Source organism: Perissodus microlepis, chromosome 19 (genome assembly GCF_051167445.1).
Source record: "Perissodus microlepis isolate ML-2025 ecotype Zambia chromosome 19, ASM5116744v1, whole genome shotgun sequence".
Taxonomy (NCBI): Eukaryota; Metazoa; Chordata; class Actinopteri; order Cichliformes; family Cichlidae; genus Perissodus; species Perissodus microlepis.
In genome coordinates this window covers 1,070,440-1,092,640 of record NC_140479.1, presented here as the reverse complement: position 1 = coordinate 1,092,640, position 22,201 = coordinate 1,070,440, and the positions used below count along the sequence as shown (strand labels likewise).

The 22,201-nt window shown below is 40.9% G+C and overlaps 1 protein-coding gene across 1 annotated transcript in view; it reads left to right on the top strand.

Annotated features, from left to right (window-relative positions):
* Positions 1-7,131, top strand: part of rragd (ras-related GTP binding D) — a 58,508-nt gene extending 51,377 nt beyond the window's left edge. Inside the window, exon 7 of the mRNA XM_084915448.1 lies at positions 6,120-7,131. Coding sequence (XP_084771574.1) covers positions 6,120-6,271 — 152 coding nt within the window. The 3' untranslated portion in view covers positions 6,272-7,131. The remainder of the gene's footprint in view (positions 1-6,119) is intronic.
* Positions 7,132-22,201: the final 15,070 nt, after the last annotated feature.

The window sequence follows — 22,201 nt, the reverse complement described above, 5'->3', positions numbered from 1 at the left end:
TGTCTGACCACATAAGCAGAAAAAACCTCTGGAATCTCACCAACACCTTCATCTGAGACAGTGGAACAGATGTCACAATAGTTAAAGGAGGAACATCTGCCCAAACCCTGCTACCATTGCCCAAAATAAAATGAACACCATCAACAGGCAATGCTGGACGTACTCCCATGGAAATGTCACCTTGGAAGAGCTCGCAATTCAAGATGAGCTTGTGCAAAGGAACAGGAAGAGTGGTGAAACCCATCCCATAACTGAGGATGTAGTCACCTGTGTCAGACTCCTTTGAGAAGGGCAGCACAGAGTTCACTATATAGAAGTCATAGATTCCTGTGTCACTTGGAATTTTAACTGGGTCTTTATCGTCACCTCCGACCAAGGAAACAAAACCATCCCTAATGAAAGGGACATTAGGAATAGACTAATCATTGTTAGGCTTTTTGCACTCACCAAATGTAAGAGCAAAGCAAACCATACCAAATGCAAACAAATCTGACCCCCGAAGGACAAGCAGAGCAAAGATGAAGGCAAGATAGACCCATTCCCCCTGCTGCACAACACCCAGGCCCAAAATACCTGAGTTGGGGTGAAGGTCCAACTCCGAAAATCCGTCCCGGTCAACCACCCAAACATCAATAACGGGAACCTTATACAGCGCTTCCCTATACCCGTCGACCTCCCGCAGGCACAAAGAAATTACGGAGGCTATCACTTATCACCTGACCAAAGATATGGCTCCATCAACACTGTGCAAAACGAGGGATTTAGGAAAATGATCAACACCCTAGACAAACGCTACACAGTGCCGTCCCGCAACTATTTTTGTATTGTTGCACTACCTGCTCTACAGACGCAGCGTCAAGCAACGGTGGAGACGGAATTTCAAGCAGTACAACATTTTGCAGCAACCACAAAATATGAGACATTTGTTGTTTTTATGTTTATTTATTGTTTTTATGTTCAGTCTCAACTGTTACGAAGTTGATGTGCAGTTAATAAGTGCAATAAATATTTATATTGGAAAAGAAAATCGTGACAGAATCGTGATCTCAATTCTAAGCCAAAAAATCGTGATTCTCATTTTATGCAAAATCGTGCAGCCCTACCTGCTATAGAGACCTGCTATAATGGTTTGGAGAAGGTGGAACAAACAAAAAGACAGGTGGCGGAGCTAGAGATGGAGAGTTGAAGATGTTAAGATTTTCTTTGAGAGTGGCCAGAAAGGAAAAGATTAGACATAAATATATCAGTGGTACAGCTAAGGTCAGATGCTTTGGAGACAAAATTAGAGAAGCAAGGTTTAGGTGGTGTGAACATCTGGATAAATGGGACAAAAGATTCCAGGAAGGAAGAAGAGAGGATGGCTACAAGAAGAAGAAAAAGATTAAGATACCGCATATGGCTCTTCAATGTCCCAAACAAATTTTTCTATAGTGTAATTTTTTTCATCAAGCCAATTCAATGTTGTTTTACTGCAAAGGTAATCACAGTGCAGTATAAACCTCTCTTATTTCATACTAGTTGTCTAGCTAAGTAAAACAAACAAACGTTATTATTGTTATTATTGTAATTGTCTGTAACAACTGTCCAAGTCTCAGTTGAAATCACTGTTCTTTTTCTTCCTGTCTCCTTTCCCTGAATTTTGATGTTGATTGATTTTAACAATATCAAAACAATGTTTAGTAGGCTGGGCACTCTGAAATGGCACGCTAGTTGAATTATGTAGTTAGCAACACTAGTGAACGATTTTGATTTGTTCTGTTTAAGAAATAGTATCTGTACTGTAGTTCTATTTAACTTCTTTGCATTATGGATCACAAGTGAATCAGTACAAAACTGTTTTCGTGATTTGAGGGTTATCTCTCATATCACACCTCTTTACATGACTTATAGTAGCCAAATGTCATTCATTTTCAATGGCAGATTTCTTTTTTGCTTTCTCTGTCTCCTTTTTGTCCCGTTCTCTTTACTTCTCTCTCGCTCTCCTTCTCTTTGTCTCTTCTTTCATTCTGTTATGTGCATGTGTGTGTGCAGGGTTGCCTCTTTGTTCTATGAGAGGCAACCATGCGACTGTGGCTCAAGGGGTTGGGAAGCGTATCTGTAACCGGAAGGTCGCCGGTTCGATTCCTGGCCTCCTGGTCGTTGTGTCCTTGGGCAAGACACTTCACCTACCGCCTACTGGTGATGGCGCGATATGGCAGCCTCGCCTCTGTCAGTCTGCCCCAGGGCAGCTGTGGCTACAACCGTAGCTGCCTCCACCAGTGTGTGAATGTGAGAGTGAATGAATAGTGGCATTGTAAAGCGCTTTGGGTGCCTTGAAAAGCGCTATATAAATCCAATCTATTATTATTATTATTATTATATCTCTGAAGACATGCCCTTCAGCTGGTGCTGCTGACAGACTTCAAAAAACTGTGCTTAAGGACTGGCTCCGCTGCTCCACCTGTGCCAGATCATATCTTAGTAGTTTACATTTTGTCTAGTATCGCTTTCATCTCTTCTTCCACAAAGCTCACAGCCTAATCAGATTCTCCCATTGCATGTTTGGAATTTACTGGATTTTGATTCAAACTCAGATTACCTGCATGTCTTTCCACTCACCTGCTTAAAATGTACCCTTCTCTTCATCCCCACAGAAAACAGCCCTGCAGTTTACGTTGTTGTTAAATTACAACTTTGTTAATAAACCTTTTTTGAAAGGTTGTCGTAAAAACATAAGAGAAGGAGCACAGCATCTGATTGGCCAGACAGTATCAGACACTCTCTAACTTGCCGTCAGCACTGTGATCCTCATTCAACTAATCCCTTTAGTCCCCACTAATACAATCCTGGTTCCCCAGCCTTTCTTCTATGAAGCATCTTCACGATCATGTGAGACTTATGCGAATGAGCTGGCCTGGTGTTGTGGACTTCTGCTTCTGGTTTTGTCAGCATTAAGCTGACAACCCCACTTCACACTACTCTGAGGTGTCTAATCTAGGGTGCCTGTCTTAGTGGAATTATTCAAAGAATTGGCCACAAGCTGAAATGAATTATTGTGTCCTCAGTGGTGTATTTGCGTAATCGTAGTCTTTCACTAAACGTCCTCCTGTGACTGGCCAGCATGTCATGAAGTGGATGGAAGGTAATGTCCAGCATCGTCCTTATGTAGGACAACATCTGCCTCTCCAGAGTCCAGCTCCCTCCCCACAACATTACTGGCCATGCAGACCAGTTTATTGAATCTGGTGCTATCTGCAACCCTACACCTGCTGCCCCAGCATGACACATCATAGAGGATGGCACTGGCTGCAGCAAACTCATGGAAAATCCTGAGCATTGTCTGACAGATATGAAAAGACTCAACCACCTTCAGAAAATAGAGACATGTACTTATCTACAATACAGTACAATTTTATTGATATACCACGTTGAAAGCCAGGGTGTACACCAAAGTGCTTCACAGTTAAAATAACGGTAAATGATTACACTGAACAGTAAGTCATTAAAACAAGGTAAAATACAGAAAGTAGAGAAAACAAACAAAAAGCATTAGTAAATAGAAACAGGGAGAGAACATGATTATCCAGAGAAATGAGTAGCGATACAGCAATTAATGAGCGGTGAGAATTAGCGAGTCGGAAAAGCCAGGTTGAATAGGTAAGTTTTCAATTCAATTCAATTTTATTTATATAGCGCCAAATCACAACAAAAGTCGCCTCAAGGCGCTTCATAGATACAGAGAAAAACCCAACAATCATATGACCCCCTATGAGCAAGCACTTTGGCAACAGTGGGAAGGAAAAACTCCCTTTTAACAGGAAGAAACCTCCAGCAGAACCAGGCTCAGGGAGGGGCGGGGCCATCTGCTGCGACCGGTTGGGGTGAGAGAAGGAAGACAGGATAAAGACATGCTGTGGAAGAGAGACAGAGGTTAATAACAGATATGATTCAATGCAGAGAGGTCTGTTAACACAGTGAGTGAGAAAGGTGACTGGAAAGGAAAAACTCAATGCATCATGGGAATCCCCCAACAGCCTACGTCTATTGCAGCATAACTAAGGGAGGATTCAGGGTCACCTGGTCCAGCCCTAACTATATGCTTTAGCAAAAAGGAAAGTTTTAAGCCTAATCTTAAAAGTAGAGATAGTTTCTATCTCCCGAATCCAAACTGGAAGCTGGTTCCACAGAAGAGGGGCCTGAAAACTGAAGGCTCTGCCTCCCATTCTACTTTTAAATACTCTAGGAACAACAAGTAGGCCTGCAGAGCGAGAGCGAAGTGCTCTAATAGGGTGATATGGTACTACAAGGTCATTAAGATAAGATGGAGCCTGATTATTTAAGACCTTGTATGTGAGGAGCAGGATTTTGAATTCAATTCTGGACTTAACAGGAAGCCAATGAAGGGAAGCCAAAACAGGAGAAATCTGCTCTCTCTTTCTAGTCCCTGTCAGGACTCTTGCTGCAGCATTTTGGATTAGCTGAAGGCTTTTCAGTGAGTTTTTTGGACATCCTGATAATAATGAATTACAGTAGTCCAGCCTGGAAGTAATAAATGCATGAACTAGTTTTTCAGCGTCACTCTGAGACAGGATATTTCTAATTTTAGAGATGTTGCACAAATGGGTTAAATGATTGAATGGAGTCAGAGGCACGAATGGCAGCAGGAAGACTATTCCAGAGGTTTGGTGCTACAGAGGCAAAAGCACGATCACCCCTAGTCGGTGCCTGGGCTGGGCCAGAAGTAACTGACCAGAAGATTGTAAAGAACGGCTGGGAGTATAGAGACTGAGGTATAGGTATTTATAGTCCTCCACATTTACCTCCTGGATTGAAACCGGGATCGCTGGTTTCATGGCCTTGAGAACACGGGGACTCACCCTGTCTGTCCCAGCAAACCTGCCTGTAGCGTGATATGGTACTACAAGGTCATTAAGATAAGATGGGGCCTGATTATTTAAGACCTTGTATGTGAGGAGCAGGATTTTGAATTCTGGATTTAACAGGAAACCAAAACAGGAGAAATCTGCTCTCTCTTTCTAGTCCCTGTCAGTACTCTTGCTGCAGCATTTTGGATTAGCTGAAGGCTTTTCAGCGAGTTTTTAGGACTTCCTGATAATAATGAATTACAGTCGTCCAGCCTGGAAGTAATAAATGCATGAACTAGCTGACCGATCCTTCAAAGTCCTATCTCCATTCAGTCATCTTAGTTTATAAATGTGGGCCCTTCTAAACTCTTCTGTTTTCACATCAAAGCACAATTTAAGTATTTGTAACTATTCATTACCTCCATTTCTGGTTGTTATTGTGTGTGAGCTGGAGAGAATGGTCAATAATTATGAGACTTGGCTCTAAAAAGGAACCATAACACAATTTTGAGATGAATTTCATCAACTAGGTCATGGCGTATTTTGTCATTTCTGTTTTTAGAGGACAGTTGTGCTTGCAATTTTATCATATCCTGAGGTGCTAAATTTCACCTTCATGATTTTTTTTAATAAGGGCCTTGTATGATGTTGCTGTCAGCATTTACACTTTACATTCAGTGTTTGTGCTTGGTGTCTGTATACCTATAGTTTAGCTCTGCTTCATTCCTGTTATTCTTTCGTCTGACTTTATCTACCTCATGTTGCTTGGTAACAGGCGGGTATTAATGTTCAGTGAGTGACAATGGAAGAGTTTTCTTTCCCCTTGAGATTAAAAGTCTCCATGGAGATGATCTACTGTTCAGCCTCACCTTTAAGGAAAATTGTTTGCGAGGGAGGGACAGAGCATGTGCAGTTTACAATCTTAAGGTGTGACTGTGCTTGAACTCTTTTAGATTCTGCAAAACGCTGGAGTCGGGGGAAGACTGTTGGTACCCTCTGAACAGTTTTGTTATCTCACTCCCAAACACAAAAAGTGCTCTATTGTCTGACAAAATGAGCAAGAGTGTTCAAAACCAGTGCAATGATGCACAAATAGGTGACCGTAAAGAAACCATGAAAACCAAACCTAGATCTATACATTTTTTGTTTTTTATGGCCTCAGATATGGTACCTTTGGACTTTCCCTTGTATTTAAGGGTTGTTCTTCAGACATCATATAAGTGTTAGAAAGTATTTTCATTTCTAACTAATGTGATTCTGTCCTCTCTCTGACAGGACTGATTGACTACAACTTTCACTGCTTCAAAAAAGCCATCCAGGAGGTTTTTGATGTTCGCGTAAAGGTTCAACAGAGCCGAAAACTCCTCAACCAAAGGAGGTGGAGTAAACTGACTCTGACCAGCGGAGTGTGCAGCAGCACCCACTAACAACTGTACCTGAGCTGCACCCTGATGGGTTTTTTAAATTGTTTTCTTAGTGTGAATCATTTGCGCCATTCAGCCGACCAGTGTCTTTCACTTGCCTATTTTTACTGGGCAAAAAGAACACAAGAAAACTAAACTACACAAAAAAATTAATATTTAAGTACATTTGAAGATGTTTATGATGGGAACCTGAACCAATTAGTGTGTTAATGTGAAAAAAATACTTTTTAAATAAAGAATTATACAAGAGGCAGTAGAATAGAAGATCCCTTTATTGTCATTGTACAACAAAGTTTTGGAAACTCAAGTTCTCCGACTGTATAGTGAAGTATGGAAGTTGTGATGGAAAAGCTTTTTAAACCGTATTTTCAGCCAAAGAGACCAACTCTTAAAGGTTTTTTCTTTATCAGATTTGAGTTGAGTTATCAGATGCAGTTTTTTTACATCCAGGAATGTGTTAAGAGAAACTGGGGAAGACACACACCAAAGGACTGCAGATTGGACCCAGACTGCTATTTAGCCATGTGGCATATGATCGTCTGCTCAACTAGTGAGCTAAACTGGTGCCACATACATGCAGTTTTTATGTCCCACTGACCACTGAAATGGACATTCTCTCCCTCCCCCATTTAGTTTGATAGGAACTTTACATAGACCAAATGAAATGTCTGATTATGTTTTCAAGTGGTGAGACCTGTCCTGATTTGTCAGTTATCATCCTTGTTTCAGTAGAAGAGTGGAGTCAGCATCTCTTTTCTGTACAGTATTTTCATTAACTGAGTCTTCTAGCTAAAAGTTAATGTGAAAATGTAAGTAAATGTGATGACTGAAGTGTTTCCTTGTTCCCTGTATTAAAAATGTTCATGTCGAACTATGTCTGTCTCTTATAATGGCTGTCACACAGACACTTCCAGGTGACTTATTTCAGTTAGGAACCTTCCAAAGCAAAATAGACTATTGGACTGGAACAGACCCTGAACTTCTCTCTGGCTCCTTCCCTGCTGAAACCACCCACTAACACTCAGTTTGTCTGTGAAGGTTCTCAGTCATCCAGGTCATCGTAGTCTAAGGAGCTTGGAAAGAAAAGTGTCTGGACTTCTTTAAGTTGCTTGAAAACGTTTCACCTCTCATCCGAGAAGCTTCTCCACCATTTGACCCTAGAACTGAAGAAGCTTCTCGGATGAGAGGTGAAACGTTTTCAAGCAACTTAAAGAAATACAGACACTGGGGCGCACTGACAGCCTCGCCTCTGTCAGTGCGAGGTGTGTGAATGTGTGTGTGAATGGGTGAATGACTGAATGTAGTGTAGTGTGCTTTGGGGTCCTTAGTGACTGAGTAAAGCGCTATACAAATGCAGGCCATTTACTTTTCTTTCCAAGCTCCTTAAACACTCAGTTTCATTTCCTCACTTATGCGGCTGTTGTCAACCACATACAAGAGCATATTCATATGCACAAATACATCTTTACAAGCCTAAAATCCTGGTCCTTGACGTTCATGGATTTCATGGCTACTAAACCAGATCTCAGGCTATCTTCTGAATACCAGCTGTTCTAAAGCTTTAAGCCTTATGTTCTATTCTGCGTTTAATTTTATGTTAAACCACGGTCAGATACTATTTATGGCAATTACAGCCATTCTGTCATTTCCTCCCTCTCCCTTTCCTATACACACACACAAAGTGTAGCTTAGATATCCATGTGTACATGTGTGTGTATAGTGTGCCTCTTAGCCAGGTCACCAGTGGATTCAGTGGATTGCATAACAGCTGCTAGTGTCTTTGTCTGAACTACAATGTGTTACATAAGCAAATTTGATGTTCACAGATATAATCCGGCCTGTGCTCCCTGAGTACTTCCCATCTAGGATTTCCAGCATGTCCTCGTCCTGAGCTCAACACTCACCTTGCCCCACAGCTGCTTCAGTTTGACATAACTTTGCATAAAGGCAGATCAAAACGTCAAAATGAGCTATAGTGGTGTGAAAAAGGGTTTGCCCCCTTCCTGATTTCCTATTTTTTGTGTATGTTTGTCACACTTAAATGTTTCAGATCATCAACAAATTTAAACATTAGACAAAGATAACACAAGTAAACACAAAATACAGTTTCTAAATGAGGAAAAATATCCAAAGCTGTTCTCAATTAGGAACCAGGACCTGCCCGACAAAGTGGAGTAGACCCAAAGATCAGTGAGAGCATAGTGAGAGCCATTCACCACAAATGGTGAACCTTCCTAGGAGTGGCCAGCCAACCAAAATTATCCTCAGCAATAACTCATCCAAGAGGTCACAAAAGACCCCAGAACATCCACAGAACTGCAGACCCTACTTGACTAGTTAAGGTCAATATTCATAATTCCACCATAAAAAACAGACAGGGGAAAAATGGCTTGCATGGCAGAGTTCCAAACCACAGCTGATCAAAACAAATATAAAGGCTCGTCTCAGTTTTGCCAGAAAACATCTTGATGATCCCCAAGGTTTTCTGGAAAATACTCTGTGGACTGATGAGTCAAAAGTGGAACTTCTTGGAAAGTGTGTCTCCCACCACATCTGGCATAAAAGTAACATAGCATTTCAGAAAAGGAACATCATAACACCATTAAAATATTGTGGTGGTAAACATGTCACTCCTGGTCTGATTGTGGAGGGGACCAGAGAAAACTACAGAGTCTGACATTGTTTTGGCAAAGTTTGGCAAACCAATTTAATATTGATTTTAGCGATCTCCTATAGACATAACCGGGTGTCATTACTGCCGACGTGAATTATAGTTTTACTGAATTTACCTCTAACCTTAGCCAGCAGTTTTAAATTTCCCTGAATGTTGCCTGCTCTGGCCCCTGGAAGACAATTGACTATGGTTGCTAATGTCTCTAGCGTCACGTCTCAGAACAGAATCACCAATTACCAGAGTTTGATCCCCAGCAGGTGTGTCGCAGAGTGGGAAAAAGTGGTTAGACACATGAACAAGTTGGTGGTGTCCCAGGGGCTTCTGTTTAAGACTATGCTTCCTCCTCACCGTCACCCAGCCATCTTGTTTCCCCGGCTGCTTGGGACAGTCTGCCGGGGGACAGCTGGCAGGGCCTACACTACCTAGTCTCCATTTCAGTGACCCTGGCCTCCAGAGCTGCAAATAGGCTACATTTATTACAACTTTATCACTGCTAAAGGAGGCCAAGAAGTTACTAAACATCTTACAAAATGAGCAGTGCAGGAGGGACAGATGCTAGCGAGTCGCTAAGCTAGCGAAACCCTAAAGACACAGTGAGTGAATACCATAGCTGGACTGGCCATCGGCCCACCCCGATGTTTTTTTTTTCGGGTTTTTTTTCGTAACGGTATAAACACTGAAAGGTGGTGGATTGGCCAGATGCTGGGAGATGTGTAAAAATAACTCAGTTGTTTGATGGTGGCTATGGTGGAGCTTCCACAGATTCAGTAACATTAGCAAGTGGTGGAGGCCAGCAGATGCAACACGCTGGCAGGTGGATGACGGAAAGGCAGGAGGAGCAGAGACCCGAGGCGGTGAACTGAACTTCAGGTAAGAATCAGAATCAGAATACTTTATTGATCCCTGGGGGAAATTATTTTTTTGTTACAGTACTCCATTATAAACACACATTAACAAGACAGACAATACGCTAACTAAGAATAGTACAATATATACATATACATAAAGTCACTTATTAATAAATAGCTGAAAAAGAAACGTGTAGTTGTAGCAGTAAACAGTTAAGAATAAAGAATATACATAAAGAAGTTATGACCTGCAGTCTATCTGGGTCAGATATAAACCAAGTTCAGGTGGAGTTTATTTTCGTTATGCTGACTTTTTACAGTCAGTTACAATAACTCGTACTACGTACTAGCTAGCATGACGGAGTTTATATACAGCTGGGCGGGTGCTATGATGTTAATGATGTTAAACTTGTTTTGTCTTATTTTATTTATAAGGTTAGTTATTAGAGTTTTCAACCGTCAACAGAATCGTCTCGTATTCAGAGAAAATATTGCGCGTTTTGTATTAAAGTGAAAAGGAACAGTTTGTCCCGGACTTCAGCTACAATGAAAAAGACACAAAGCTGGAGTTATTCTGTCTTTGCTGCACAGCTGCCTCTTCTCCTCTCATCCTCCCCCCTCCCTCTCCTGTTTCTACTTCAATCATGAAACTGATCAATGATCAGCTGATCGGCTTTTCTCTCTTGTTTGTTTATCTCCCACTTTGCGCCAGAAAGAGGAAACCAGCGGATGTCGCGCTAAACAGCAGCAGCACGTTTAAGCTTGATCAGCTGTTGTTAGAATTTATTTAATATTACTTTCTAGTATCAGCTGATGTTTGCTGGAGCCACAGCTGTAAAGCTGCTGGTCATGATGTCGGTTTGGATATGTGAGAGGGAAACATGAAGATGAAACCAGGAGATGTCCTTACTGAATCATCAGAGCTGTGATGGAGAAACAGGTTTACCTTTTAGGTGACATGGATGAGTTGAAGTTATGAACTGTTTCTGAGAGACTAATAACACCAGGATCCTTTTCTAAGTAGCTGACAGCTGGTAACTGTGCAGGGGCGGGTCTAGCAAAGTGTTGCCAGGGGGGCAGGTAGGGCATTAACAGGTAGAGGGGGGCACAAAGAAATACTTTTCTTTCTTATTCTCATTTAAAATGTCTCGCTGTTATTAAATAATTATCTGAATCTTACAACAAACATTTTCATCTGATGTCAAATGTATAGAAATCCATTATTGTACATAGTAATTTTTTTAGGGTCCCATCATAATTTCTTCAGAAGTAGCTAAGTACTGTATATGATACCAGTATTTTCCCACATTTTCTAGATTCTGTACCAGTACTGTGTGTAAAATGCCATCAAAAAGTCAGTTTTATTCTTTCTCACCTGTCTTTCTGTCTCCTTTCACTTTTTAAAGGTTGCCATGTTAGAAAAAATATTCTGCCCTGCCATGCTGTTTATTGATGTGGCAAATGAATGGTTTATGAAAATAAATCTAAATCTGTCATCAGTAATCAGTAATGATCATGTCTCACCTCTAGTCTTTGTCTTAATTTCAGGTTTTCACCATGTGTTGTAGATAGTTCAGGAGGTTAACTCAACCAAGCAGTCTGCTTTCGGGTACTGTTTAGAATACCAGGACAGGGAGGATGGTGTAGGTTTAAGTTTATTAGAATGATACATATATACCAACAAGACAGCATACATCACTGTGACAACAGCGTTTGTTTTCATTCAAAGGCTTTATGGTTTTTCCTATAATACCTGGTGGGCCGGTCTCTAGTCAAAATGCCCGGGACGATTTTTTGTCCCAGTCCAGCCCTGGTGAATACTATAAATTAGCGAGTGAATTCAGACAGACATTAAAATGAGTCCATGTTTACTCTCATATGTTTGTGCACAATCTTATCACTTTAGTAGCACATTTAGAAAAAATGTTTAGATCCTTCTGATCAAGCTGTTAAGTGCAGGAGGATTGCCAGGATTTATACATCGGGGAAACCAAACAACCTCTGGCTAAGAGGATGGCACAACACAGAAGAGCCACCTCGTCAGGCCAGGACTCTGCAGTCTATTCACACCTACAGGCCAGTGGACACTCTTTCAGTGATGAGGATGTAACATCCTGGACAGGGAGGAACGCTGGTTTGAGGGCGGAGTCAAGGAGGCCATTTACATGAAAAGGGAAAGACCATCTCTGAATGGAGGAGGGGGCCTAAGGGTACATCTGTCACCAACTTACAATGCTGTGATTGCAGCCATTCCCCAACTCTCTGTGAATGGGACTCATGGCCATTGATCAGTGGTTGTTGATCGATGGTCATGAGAATTTGCATAATTGAATGAAGGTGACCTCCCAGCCCATTGTTCCTTCAGTGGGCTGGTTTTAGTCATTATGCAAATGTACTGTTTATAAGATTGGGGAAACCTGCAGTCAGCTGAGACTGAAGAAGTCACCTGGATCAGTGACAAAACGTTTCTCCCACAAAACGCTACGTCCAGATGAACAGAATCAACTTTTGGAGATTAATCCATTAAATTTAATAAATTCTGTTTTCATGGATGACTGGATGTTAAACTTAATTGTTACACCTGGTAAAGCAGCAATGATGATAATTTTGTTAAAGATGAAAGAATTTAGACAGTTTTTAACTCTCAGTGATGCTACAGTGTTTTGGACCTGAAGCAGACGGAATTTTGGACCCAGATTACTCCGCGTCCGCGAGGCTCCTGACTACGGTAGCCGTAATGCTCCAACAATCCATCAAGCGGTGCGGCTTTGTAGCTTACCAAAACATTTCTGACAGATTTTTGAGCGCCATGTACCACATAAAATCGGTTCGAGGTCAGTAAGCACAACTGGAATTCATACATAAGGCTCACCGGATTATAAGGTGCACTGTCGATTTTTGAGAAAATTAAAGGATTTTAAGTGCGCCTTATAGTACGGAAAATACATTATGCCATATCTGCAAAATTAGAAACATCCTGTCTCTACATCCTGCATTTTCATGAATTTATTACTTCTAGGTTGGACTATTGTAATTCGTTATTATTAGGCTTTCCTAAAAACTCTGAAAAGCCTTCAGTTCATCCAAAATGCTCCAGTGAGAGTACTGGCTAGAATACTACAGAGTCTCGATTAATCGCCCAACTTATCTTAAAGGTCTGATAGTACCATTTCACCCCAATAGAGTATTTTGCTCTCACACTGCAGGCTTACTTGTGGTTCTTAGTAGGGGTGCAACGATACACAAAATTCACGGTTCGGTTCGATACTTTGGTGTCATATTTTTTCGATACAAAAAAATGTTCATGCCTTTTTAATTTGTCATTAATTAAAATTATAAATATATATTTTAACTCAAAAGTACAGTTTTTAAATGTAATGTTGCTGAAACAACAAAATAATAAAAAAATAAATAAATCTATCTGATGGAGAAATCACTCATCTTTGGAAAAGAGAGTTTATTACAGAGAAATGGCTCTTTCCAAAATAAAAGCTATACTATACGCTTCTTCTGGGCTATATTCTCAGCAGCATATTAAACATATCAGGTCCCCATAAGGAGAATCATGTGCTAACGGCTGTCTAAATGACTCGGGTAAAGTTTGTAGCATGCGTGCTTGTTGTTTTTGTCTGCTTCCACTTGTCTTTGCACTAGGATGATGTCGGAGTAAATGTGCAGTCATATTCGTTGTGTTCCCCCTAGTGCTGTCAGCGTTAATCTGAAATGACATTAAAGCCATAACGCCGCAAATCTCCGTTAACAAGTTACCGCGGATCGCTCCGTGTGTGGGACTGGACGGTGTCAACACGTTAACGAGCTAACTGCGCTAACACACTACTTCCCACCAATGTAATTGAGCATTGCGTGGCACATCCAACATACTGTTTTACTTTTGTCCATGACGGGCTTACCTTCAGGGTCATACTTCACATGAAGACCAAAATAGTTCCAAAGGCCAGATCTGAATGAGGGTGGGGGAGGTTCAATTTGCCATGTTGCAACGAGCTTAGCTTCTGTCTTGCTAGCTTGTGCTGCGCTCAGTGGATCTGCGCTCGACAGTGCAGCCTAGGCAGAGTAGTCGAACGCAGATCCACTGAGCGCTCACAGACAGCATCGTCAAAAGAAAAGTTGATAAAATAAATTTAAAATTTTGTATTGTTCGATACATATGCGTACCGAACCGAAAGCACTGTATCGAACGGTTCAATATCGATACGAGTATCGTTGCACCCCTAGTTCTCAGGGTATTTAAGTAGAATGGGAGCCAGAGCCTTCAACCCCCTTCTGTAGAACCAGCTCCCAGTTTGGATTTGGGAGAAAGACACCCTCTCTACTTTTAAGTTTAGGCGGGATCAGCAGATGGCTCCAGCTCCCTGAGCCTGGTTCTGCCAGAGGCTTCTTCCTGTTAAAGGGGAGATTTTCCTTCCCATTATCAACATAGTACTTGCTCATAGGGGGTCTTTTGATTGTTGGCGTTTTCTCTGTATTATTGTCTTTACTTTACAATATAAAGCACCTTGAATCAACTGTTGTTGTGGTTTGGCACATGTAAATAAAACTGAATTGAACTGAATTCAGTTTCCCCCTCCCTCCTTACCTGCTTGTGCATATATTGTCATCGTGTCTCTTTGTCTTTTGTCTCTTCGTCCCTTATTCTTCAGTGCTGTATTTCCCTGATGTGTGTTTGCCATTTCCCATAAATTGGATTATTGTTCATTCTGTAATTTTTGATCAGCCTGTAATAAAAGCTTGGTTTATGCACTTTGTGTCCTGAGTCTTGTATTTGGGTCCTTTTACATTAATCTCCAACCTCTATTTATATGCCCTTTTCCTTCTTCTTGTTTGTGGGTTTATTTTAATTTTAATGTTTGCAACCTGCTATTTCCATTTTAGGTTGAAAAACACAGTCAGAAGTGACTCATTCAGACAACTGTGACATCATCCTGTTTGATTCAGTGTTGAAATGGCAAACCGAAAACTCCTGACAGGTAAAATGAACCCAGTAAACATAAAACCTAAAAATACTGCTCTCCTGGGAAGAAGTCTGTGATATGAGACATGAAGAGGCTGCCAAAGTGAATATCCAGCAACACCATCTGAAGATCTGTTCTGCTTCAGCTTGCTGCTGTGCACCATGGGAGGGGGCATGTGTGTGTGTAAACTAGCATTACTAATGCTGTGGGGACGTCAGTTGTTTTCATGGTCACATTGTGAAGTCTTTTCTTTTAGAGGAGGTGGCAGGCACTCAAACTGTAGCAGTGTGTGTGTGTGTGTGTGTGTGTGTGTGTGTGTGTGTGTGGTGGGCCTTTGGACACTATTTTTTGATTGTCACCTTGTGTTTTTGAATATGCTGTTAACCTTAGCCTTGTTTGCCTGGTTTTATTGGGTTTATATGTTTCTCATTGGCTTGTTTTTGCTTATTAAACCTGATTAATTTATCTTTTGATTCTTTGATTTATGTGGCCCAAGGGAGGCTTGCAGGGATGAGCTGCCATTTTTCTTTTAATATTCACCTTTTCTTTTCATATTCTTTGGTTAACATGGAATTAAGGTGTAGGTTTATAAATGTTCTATTGACCAAGTTAATCAGTTGATGATGTGCTGTTTTAAATTATAATTTACAATTGTACTCGTTGGCTTTGACTCTCCCTGAAATTATCTTAGGTGAGTATCACACTGTAGAATCAAATTAGTTCCCAGAACTTAAAAAAATTATGCAAACTCATTGCCTCAAATAAATTGAGTAAAGCTGACTTAAGATGACTAAGTTAGGACAACTTTTTCATTGCACATATACAGTACTAAGAATAATTTGATGTTTCTGATTGTGCAATACTAATTATTTACCCTAATTGTTTATATATTGATATAACACTGTATGCAAATATAATTCAAAAAGAATAATTAACAACACTTCTTGTAATGGTGTTTAAAATCAACCCAACTTTTGTTTTCAGATACAAAAAAGTATATCAGCTAACATGCTGGACACTGTTGTTCTGCTGAACAAAGAACAATTATATTGCCAACACTGTTAATAATCTTAGAATGAAACAAAGTCTCTGATGTAACTATTCTGAAACTAAGTTTAGGGTTTCTACAACTTTGTTTTGCAAGTTACATTACTTATATAATCGATATTGTCCAGTCACAAGTGCAGTTCTAGCTCAAACAACACATTTGTTTTGCATTCCAACACATAAGCTGGTATGTTGTAATATTTTAAGGATGACTTGTTTCCTGTCCAGACATTAGTGCCTGACTGACTGTCCTGGATCGAGGTGATCCAAATGTAAGTGCAGAAGAAAGTCTTTAACTTCCCTTAAGTACAGTGGCAGTGGATGTGGGTTGGAGATGCAATGACCTTGAACCTCCATCTGTGACTTAAGAATCTCTCTCTCTCTTGTTAGAACACCAACTTATTTGCTTTCTTAAAAAAAATCTGCATTTGCTGTTGAACAGATCCCAATTTAGACAATCTCAGGCTCCCTCCCCACCGGAGAGGTGACATTCAATGTCAGTCTGGACAGCCCTGACCACCACCCGACACACAATAGTGTCATGAAAGCATATTTTTTTTAAAGAGCTCTGCAAACACAAACAAAACTTGCAGACTTCACTGTATACTGTGCAGACAGTGTGGACCCTCTAAATTAAGTTTGTGGCATATGATCTTTCAAGAAATGCAGATCAAACTGTCGTTGTTTGTTTACTTACACAGCATGTCTTGAAGAATTAACTGGAGTCATCAGCAACAGCACAGAGCATTCATATCTCTGATAAGTCTGATAACAGTAGACAGGAAAAAGATCAGTAAGGAAAGCCAAATAACAAATGACACAATAAGAAAAACAGGTTGATAAATGTCACTGACAATTACTAATATATTGGAAAACCAAACAGTTGATGTCTTTCTGTCCAACAGCTCCTTTTATAGACTTGTAAGAGTTTGATGTAATGTGTGGAGTGCTGCTCTGAGCCTCACAGACAGGAAATCAGAATCAGAATCTATATTGTCATTGTGCTTTAAGAAGATGAAAAATTGTATGCAAACCTGTTCAGTGCAAGTGAAAAGAGCACACTTTTAAGAGAAAAAAAAGAATATATATACAACAAATAAAAAAATAAAATAAATAAAATATAGTATATAGTATATACAAGACTGTTTATAGGAGTGAAGAACATGGTTGTTGCACAGTGATATAGTCCTTAGAAATACTGCACAGTTAAGTTGTATTTTCACAGTGGTTTTAACCCCCGAGTATATTTATTAATGCACCAGTCCTGGCGTATGTGCTGTTCCTCAGTCTGTTTGTTTTGTCCTCCTGTACCGCCTTCCTGAGGGTAACAGCTCAAACAGGTGATGTGCCGGGTGGAATGTGTCCTTCAGGATGCTGCAGGCTTTTCTGTGGCAGCAGGACCTGTACAGCTCCTCTGGGGAGTGAAGAGCACAGCTGATGACCCTTCTGTGCTGTGTTGATGACCCTCTGGAGTCATGCTTTAAAACACAAACAGAGGGAGAAAAACCAGAAAATTATTTAGAAGCTGATTTGATCCTTAATGGCTGTGCAACCATTATAACTTCCAACACAGAAAGTCAATGTAGACCTCATACAACCAAATTAGACTAGCACATAGCATATAGCATATAGATCAAAACACCATTTACTACTGTGTCTGAATGTGTGGTATTGCCAAAGTCATTTTAGGCCTAAAGAGAGATGTGTTTAAAGGCACCTAATTTAAATGTAATCATTGCATGCTTGTTAAAGGCTAACTTCCAATATATAAGGTTTCTAATAAGCACAATGACCAGATAAAACATATGGCAGTGTTTATATTTAACATAGGCAACTCCAAAATGTTTCTGATGATTGAACTGTGGAATTTAACTTATTTGTTTAGAAGGACAAGATAAATTACTTTATTTTCAACTATAAAGGCAACCTAGACTTTAACCATATAACAGGCCACTAATCTGGGTTATGGCTTTGGACTTTCACAACAAAACGTATGTCTAAATACAATTTTTAACAAAACAAATACTATTGTTATTATTATTATTTAAGGTGTAATTAAACAGATATGTTTGTTTAATGTAAAAACAGCCTGCTTATGTTGTTAGAGAAAGTAAAGATGCCCCTGAGACAATCCAGCACATCACAGCAGGTTGCAAGATGCTAGCAGGCAGGGCATACATGGAACGCCATAACCAAGTGACCAGCATAGTAATCAGGAACATCTGTGCCGAGTATGGCCTGGAAGTCCCGAGGTCAAAATGGGAGATGCCCATTTTGATCCTGTGTGACTTCCAGATACAGACGGACAAAATGGTGGTGGCTAACAAACCGGACACAGGAGTGGTAGACAAGCAGAAGAAAACGGCAGTAGTGATAGAAGGAGGGACATGGGCCACGCCTCTTAGGCCCACCCCCAGCAGAAGGTGCCGTGTGTGCTGGGCAAAGGCCAAAGACGGAGACTCTGGTAGACTGATCCTCAGCTACCTAGGCTGGCTATTTGGATATGGAATGTGGCCTCTCTGGTGGGAAAGTAGCCTGTGCTAGTACATGAGTTTGAAAGGTATTGGCTAGATATATTCGGGCTGATCTTAACACATGGCTTTGGATCTGGTCCCAGTCTTCAGGAGAGTGGCTGGAGTCTGTCCCAGTTTGGAGTTGCCCTCCGTGGAGGGCTGGTGTGGGTATCTTGGTGTCCACTTGGCTTGCTGCTTGTACATTGTCATAGGGGTCATATGATTGTTGGGTTTTTCTCTGTATCTATTATTGTACGATCTACTGTACAATATAAAGCGCCTTGAGGCAACTGTTGTTGTGATTTGGCGTTATATAAATAAAATTGAATTGAATTGAATTGTGCTGGGGCGATCGTGGCTCAAGAGTTGGCAGTTCGTCTTGTAATCGGAAGGTTGCCCCTGCGCTTATGTGCCAAACGACAGTTCAAAGTACCCAGAATTCTTGAAGTGCTTGGGTGGGGTGCTTGAGGGTGCTCCACCTGCACACTGTTGCCCTCATGGTCATGTGGGCAACGGCAGTGAGACCTGGAGAAGCTGGGAGGAACGGATTGCCTAATCTGAACCCGAGCAGTGTTCTGTCATTGGACTTCTGTGCAAACCACAGTTTGCCTATAACCAACATCATGTTCTAACACATTGGTTCCAAAAGTGGGGGGGCGCAGAGCCATTGCGGGGGGGGGCACAGTATAAATAAAAAAAGAATGCTTGGACACTGCTAGCATAATGGAAAGATTTTTGATGGGGCTCCCACACAAACGAAAAGCAGAAGATGAAGCATCGCCAAATATGCCTCCAAACCAACTTCCTTCCAAGCCAAACACTAGAAAATATGGTGAAGCATTTCTTGCTTTTGGTTTACCTGCACAATGGTGGTACCAAGGTAGGTATCCTCGATAGAATTTGTTTCCCCTGCATAGGGAGCATGTGCTGGGCTGTCCAAATCACAGACAAACAGTATCCCACATTCTTGATTTTTAGTTTACAAACACTTCTTATAATGACTAACTACTCTTGAGATTTTGGAGATGATAGCTCTTCATACAGAAAAGTTACAGGAGGATACAAGTAATATCAGGCTGATCCTGACACAATTTGATCCCCCGGTCCAAATCACGGGCAAACAGTATCCCACAGCTGGTTATATTTTTAAACCCATTTTTCACATAGGCATTTTCTGTAAATGTATTGATAGCAGTGTTGAATATTATTACACAGTAAAAAAAAAACAAAACCAACTACACGTAAAATAATTACCATAAAGATGGTTTGTTTTTCTGTTATTTAAAAAAGGGAGTCGTTTATTTTATTGCAACCTGTAATTTATTGCAGTTTGCATTTATTTGTTTAATTGTTTACAAAAGGTTTGAGGTATGAAATAAATTGCAGTGGAATTTGAAAACAAAATGTGTATGTGTGTGTGTATGGAGGACCACAAGAGCCATGTGCATCAAAATAAAGAATTCTGTGCTTAAATAATGAATTGTAGAATAACTCCAAAAGTTGATTCTGTTCATCTGGACTTAGCGTTTTTGTGGGAGAAATGTTTCGTCGCTCATCCAAGTGACTTCTTCAGTCTCAGCTGACTGCAGGCTGAGACTGACTTACTTACATGGATAATTGAGCATCCATCAAGAAATTGTAGAATGAATTCTCCATTTGTAAATTCATTTTTGAAGCACGTTACCTTCAACTGGTGGTCAGACTGTGTAAACAGGCACTCGGTCAGAGGTTGCGCTCTCCGTTTCGCTGCAGGGTCCCTTCATTCTTCACATATCCGTGTCGAGCCGAGTGTAAATCCTGAGGCTTAACGGCCTTTGTACAAGCACACGCTTCTTAGCAGGGCGAAGCTATGAGCTAAAAAAATCCAGGCAAACAGCCTGTGTCTGTCCACCAATCAGAGAGCTCCTTACATCCCACGGTGTGCCTAATTTGAATAGCCGCAGTTTTTTTTTTTAAAATGCAGTTGTTAATCCAGCAGCTAATCCAAAAATTTATCCCTGAGCAAACAGGAAAGGGAAATGGATTTTGAAATGCAGTTTATTAAAGTGCAATTGGAAAAAGGTTTTTGAAATGAAGTTTAATAAATTGGAATTCAAAAATGTTTTTTGAAATGAAGTTTTTAAAAAAGCATTTTAAAAATCAGTTTATTAGGGCACTTCTGGTTTTGACAAGCATGGGGGAGTCACACTTTTCCTTAGCTCCCGCGACTTTTAGTTATTGAGCGAGCCCACCTAACTTATCTTTTCATAAATATCTTGGTGATTTGGTGAAGCCGTCGGAACATTTGATGCCCTGTCATGTCGCCTAAACCTGCAAAGTCAAATGGTAAAACAACCGAATGGGCGGCTGCTGGCGTTCCTGCGAATGTTAGCAAAGCCGACAGACTACAGAAGGCATCGGACAACCATGGTGAGCGCCTACAATCTTTGGAGGAAAGCGCCGATACCCTCGATCAGCGCCTTGCTAAAGTGGAGGATACCTGTGAGACACTACGGGTTGCTAATGAAAAGCTAAAGGCTAAGCTATCGGATATTGAGTCGAGAAACAGACGCTGCAATGCCCGCCTTATCGGCCTGGAGGAAGGGATTGAGGATCCACAACCCTCTAAGTTTTTTTCACAGTTGTTGCAAGACGTTTTTGTGAGAGACATTTTCCCCTCTCCCCCCGAACTGGATCATGCACACCGTATTTCGGCCCCCAAACCGGCCCCCGGAGGCAGGCCGTGGCCCGTCATTGTTTGTTTTCACCGCTACCAAAACAAGGAGCTGCTAATATGAGAGGCTAGGAGGAGGAACGACCTTTAGTATATGGATAAACCATTCCGGGTCTACGAAGACTACAGCCCTGAGGTGGTGAGCCAACGGAGAGAATACAGGTCGGTGATGTCAAACTTGTACAAGACGGGCCTGAAACCATCACTGCTATACCCGGCGCGACTACGCATCGTTAAAACAGATGGTGTATGCCTCACATTTGGCTCTGTGGCTGAGGCCAAAAGGTTTGTGCAAGACTCCATGGAAGACTGAACAATTTTGAGGCGCGTGAAGCATGGGACTACTTCTGACGACTGTTGCGGCATTGTCATGCTTCCTATGTTGATTTCCAGACGTATAACTTCTCTTCTTTTTCTTTATTATCTTTTGGCGTGACAGTGCAATTATTTGCATATATTTTGAATGGTGGACTTCACCGGTGTACACTTGGTGGGTCTTATTCCAACCTTTACACTATGCGGGCTTAAGGAGCTTTAGGTAGGATAGTTATGGAAGTTTTTCAGTTAGATTGGGTAGGTGTGCTGTTTGTTCTGACAGCTAGTGTTACCTGGGGGTTCAGGGGGTTTCTGGGAGGGTTTCTGTGTTTGACTGTCCAAGTTAAGAACCAAATGTTTTATGTTTCTTGTCTGAGCAACCAGCTAAAATTTTTGATATATTTTCAATGGTTACCTCTATTGACTTAGTGACCTGGAATGTTAAAAGAAAAAAGGTTCTCACCCACTTGAAAAATATGGGTGCTGATGTAGCCTTTATCCAAGAAACCCATCTTAAAATGTCAGATAATACTCGTTTAAAATGTAGTTGGGTGGGGCAGCTCTTCCACTCACATTTTACAGTGAAGGGAAGAGGTGTAGCAATATTGGTAATGGATAGATCGTCTGGGATGGATAGATCGTCTGTAAGAACTGGATACTCGACAACAAAGTCAGCCTCTTATTTACAATCCTTTTTTTCAACCTACGGCATTTTGGACATTTGGCATTTTTTACACCCACAAGACAGATGGTATTCCTTTTTTCAAATGCTCATCAAACCTACAGTAGAATTGACTTTTTTTACTGATAACAATCTAACCTCCCTTGTTAAGTCATGTGATTATCAGCC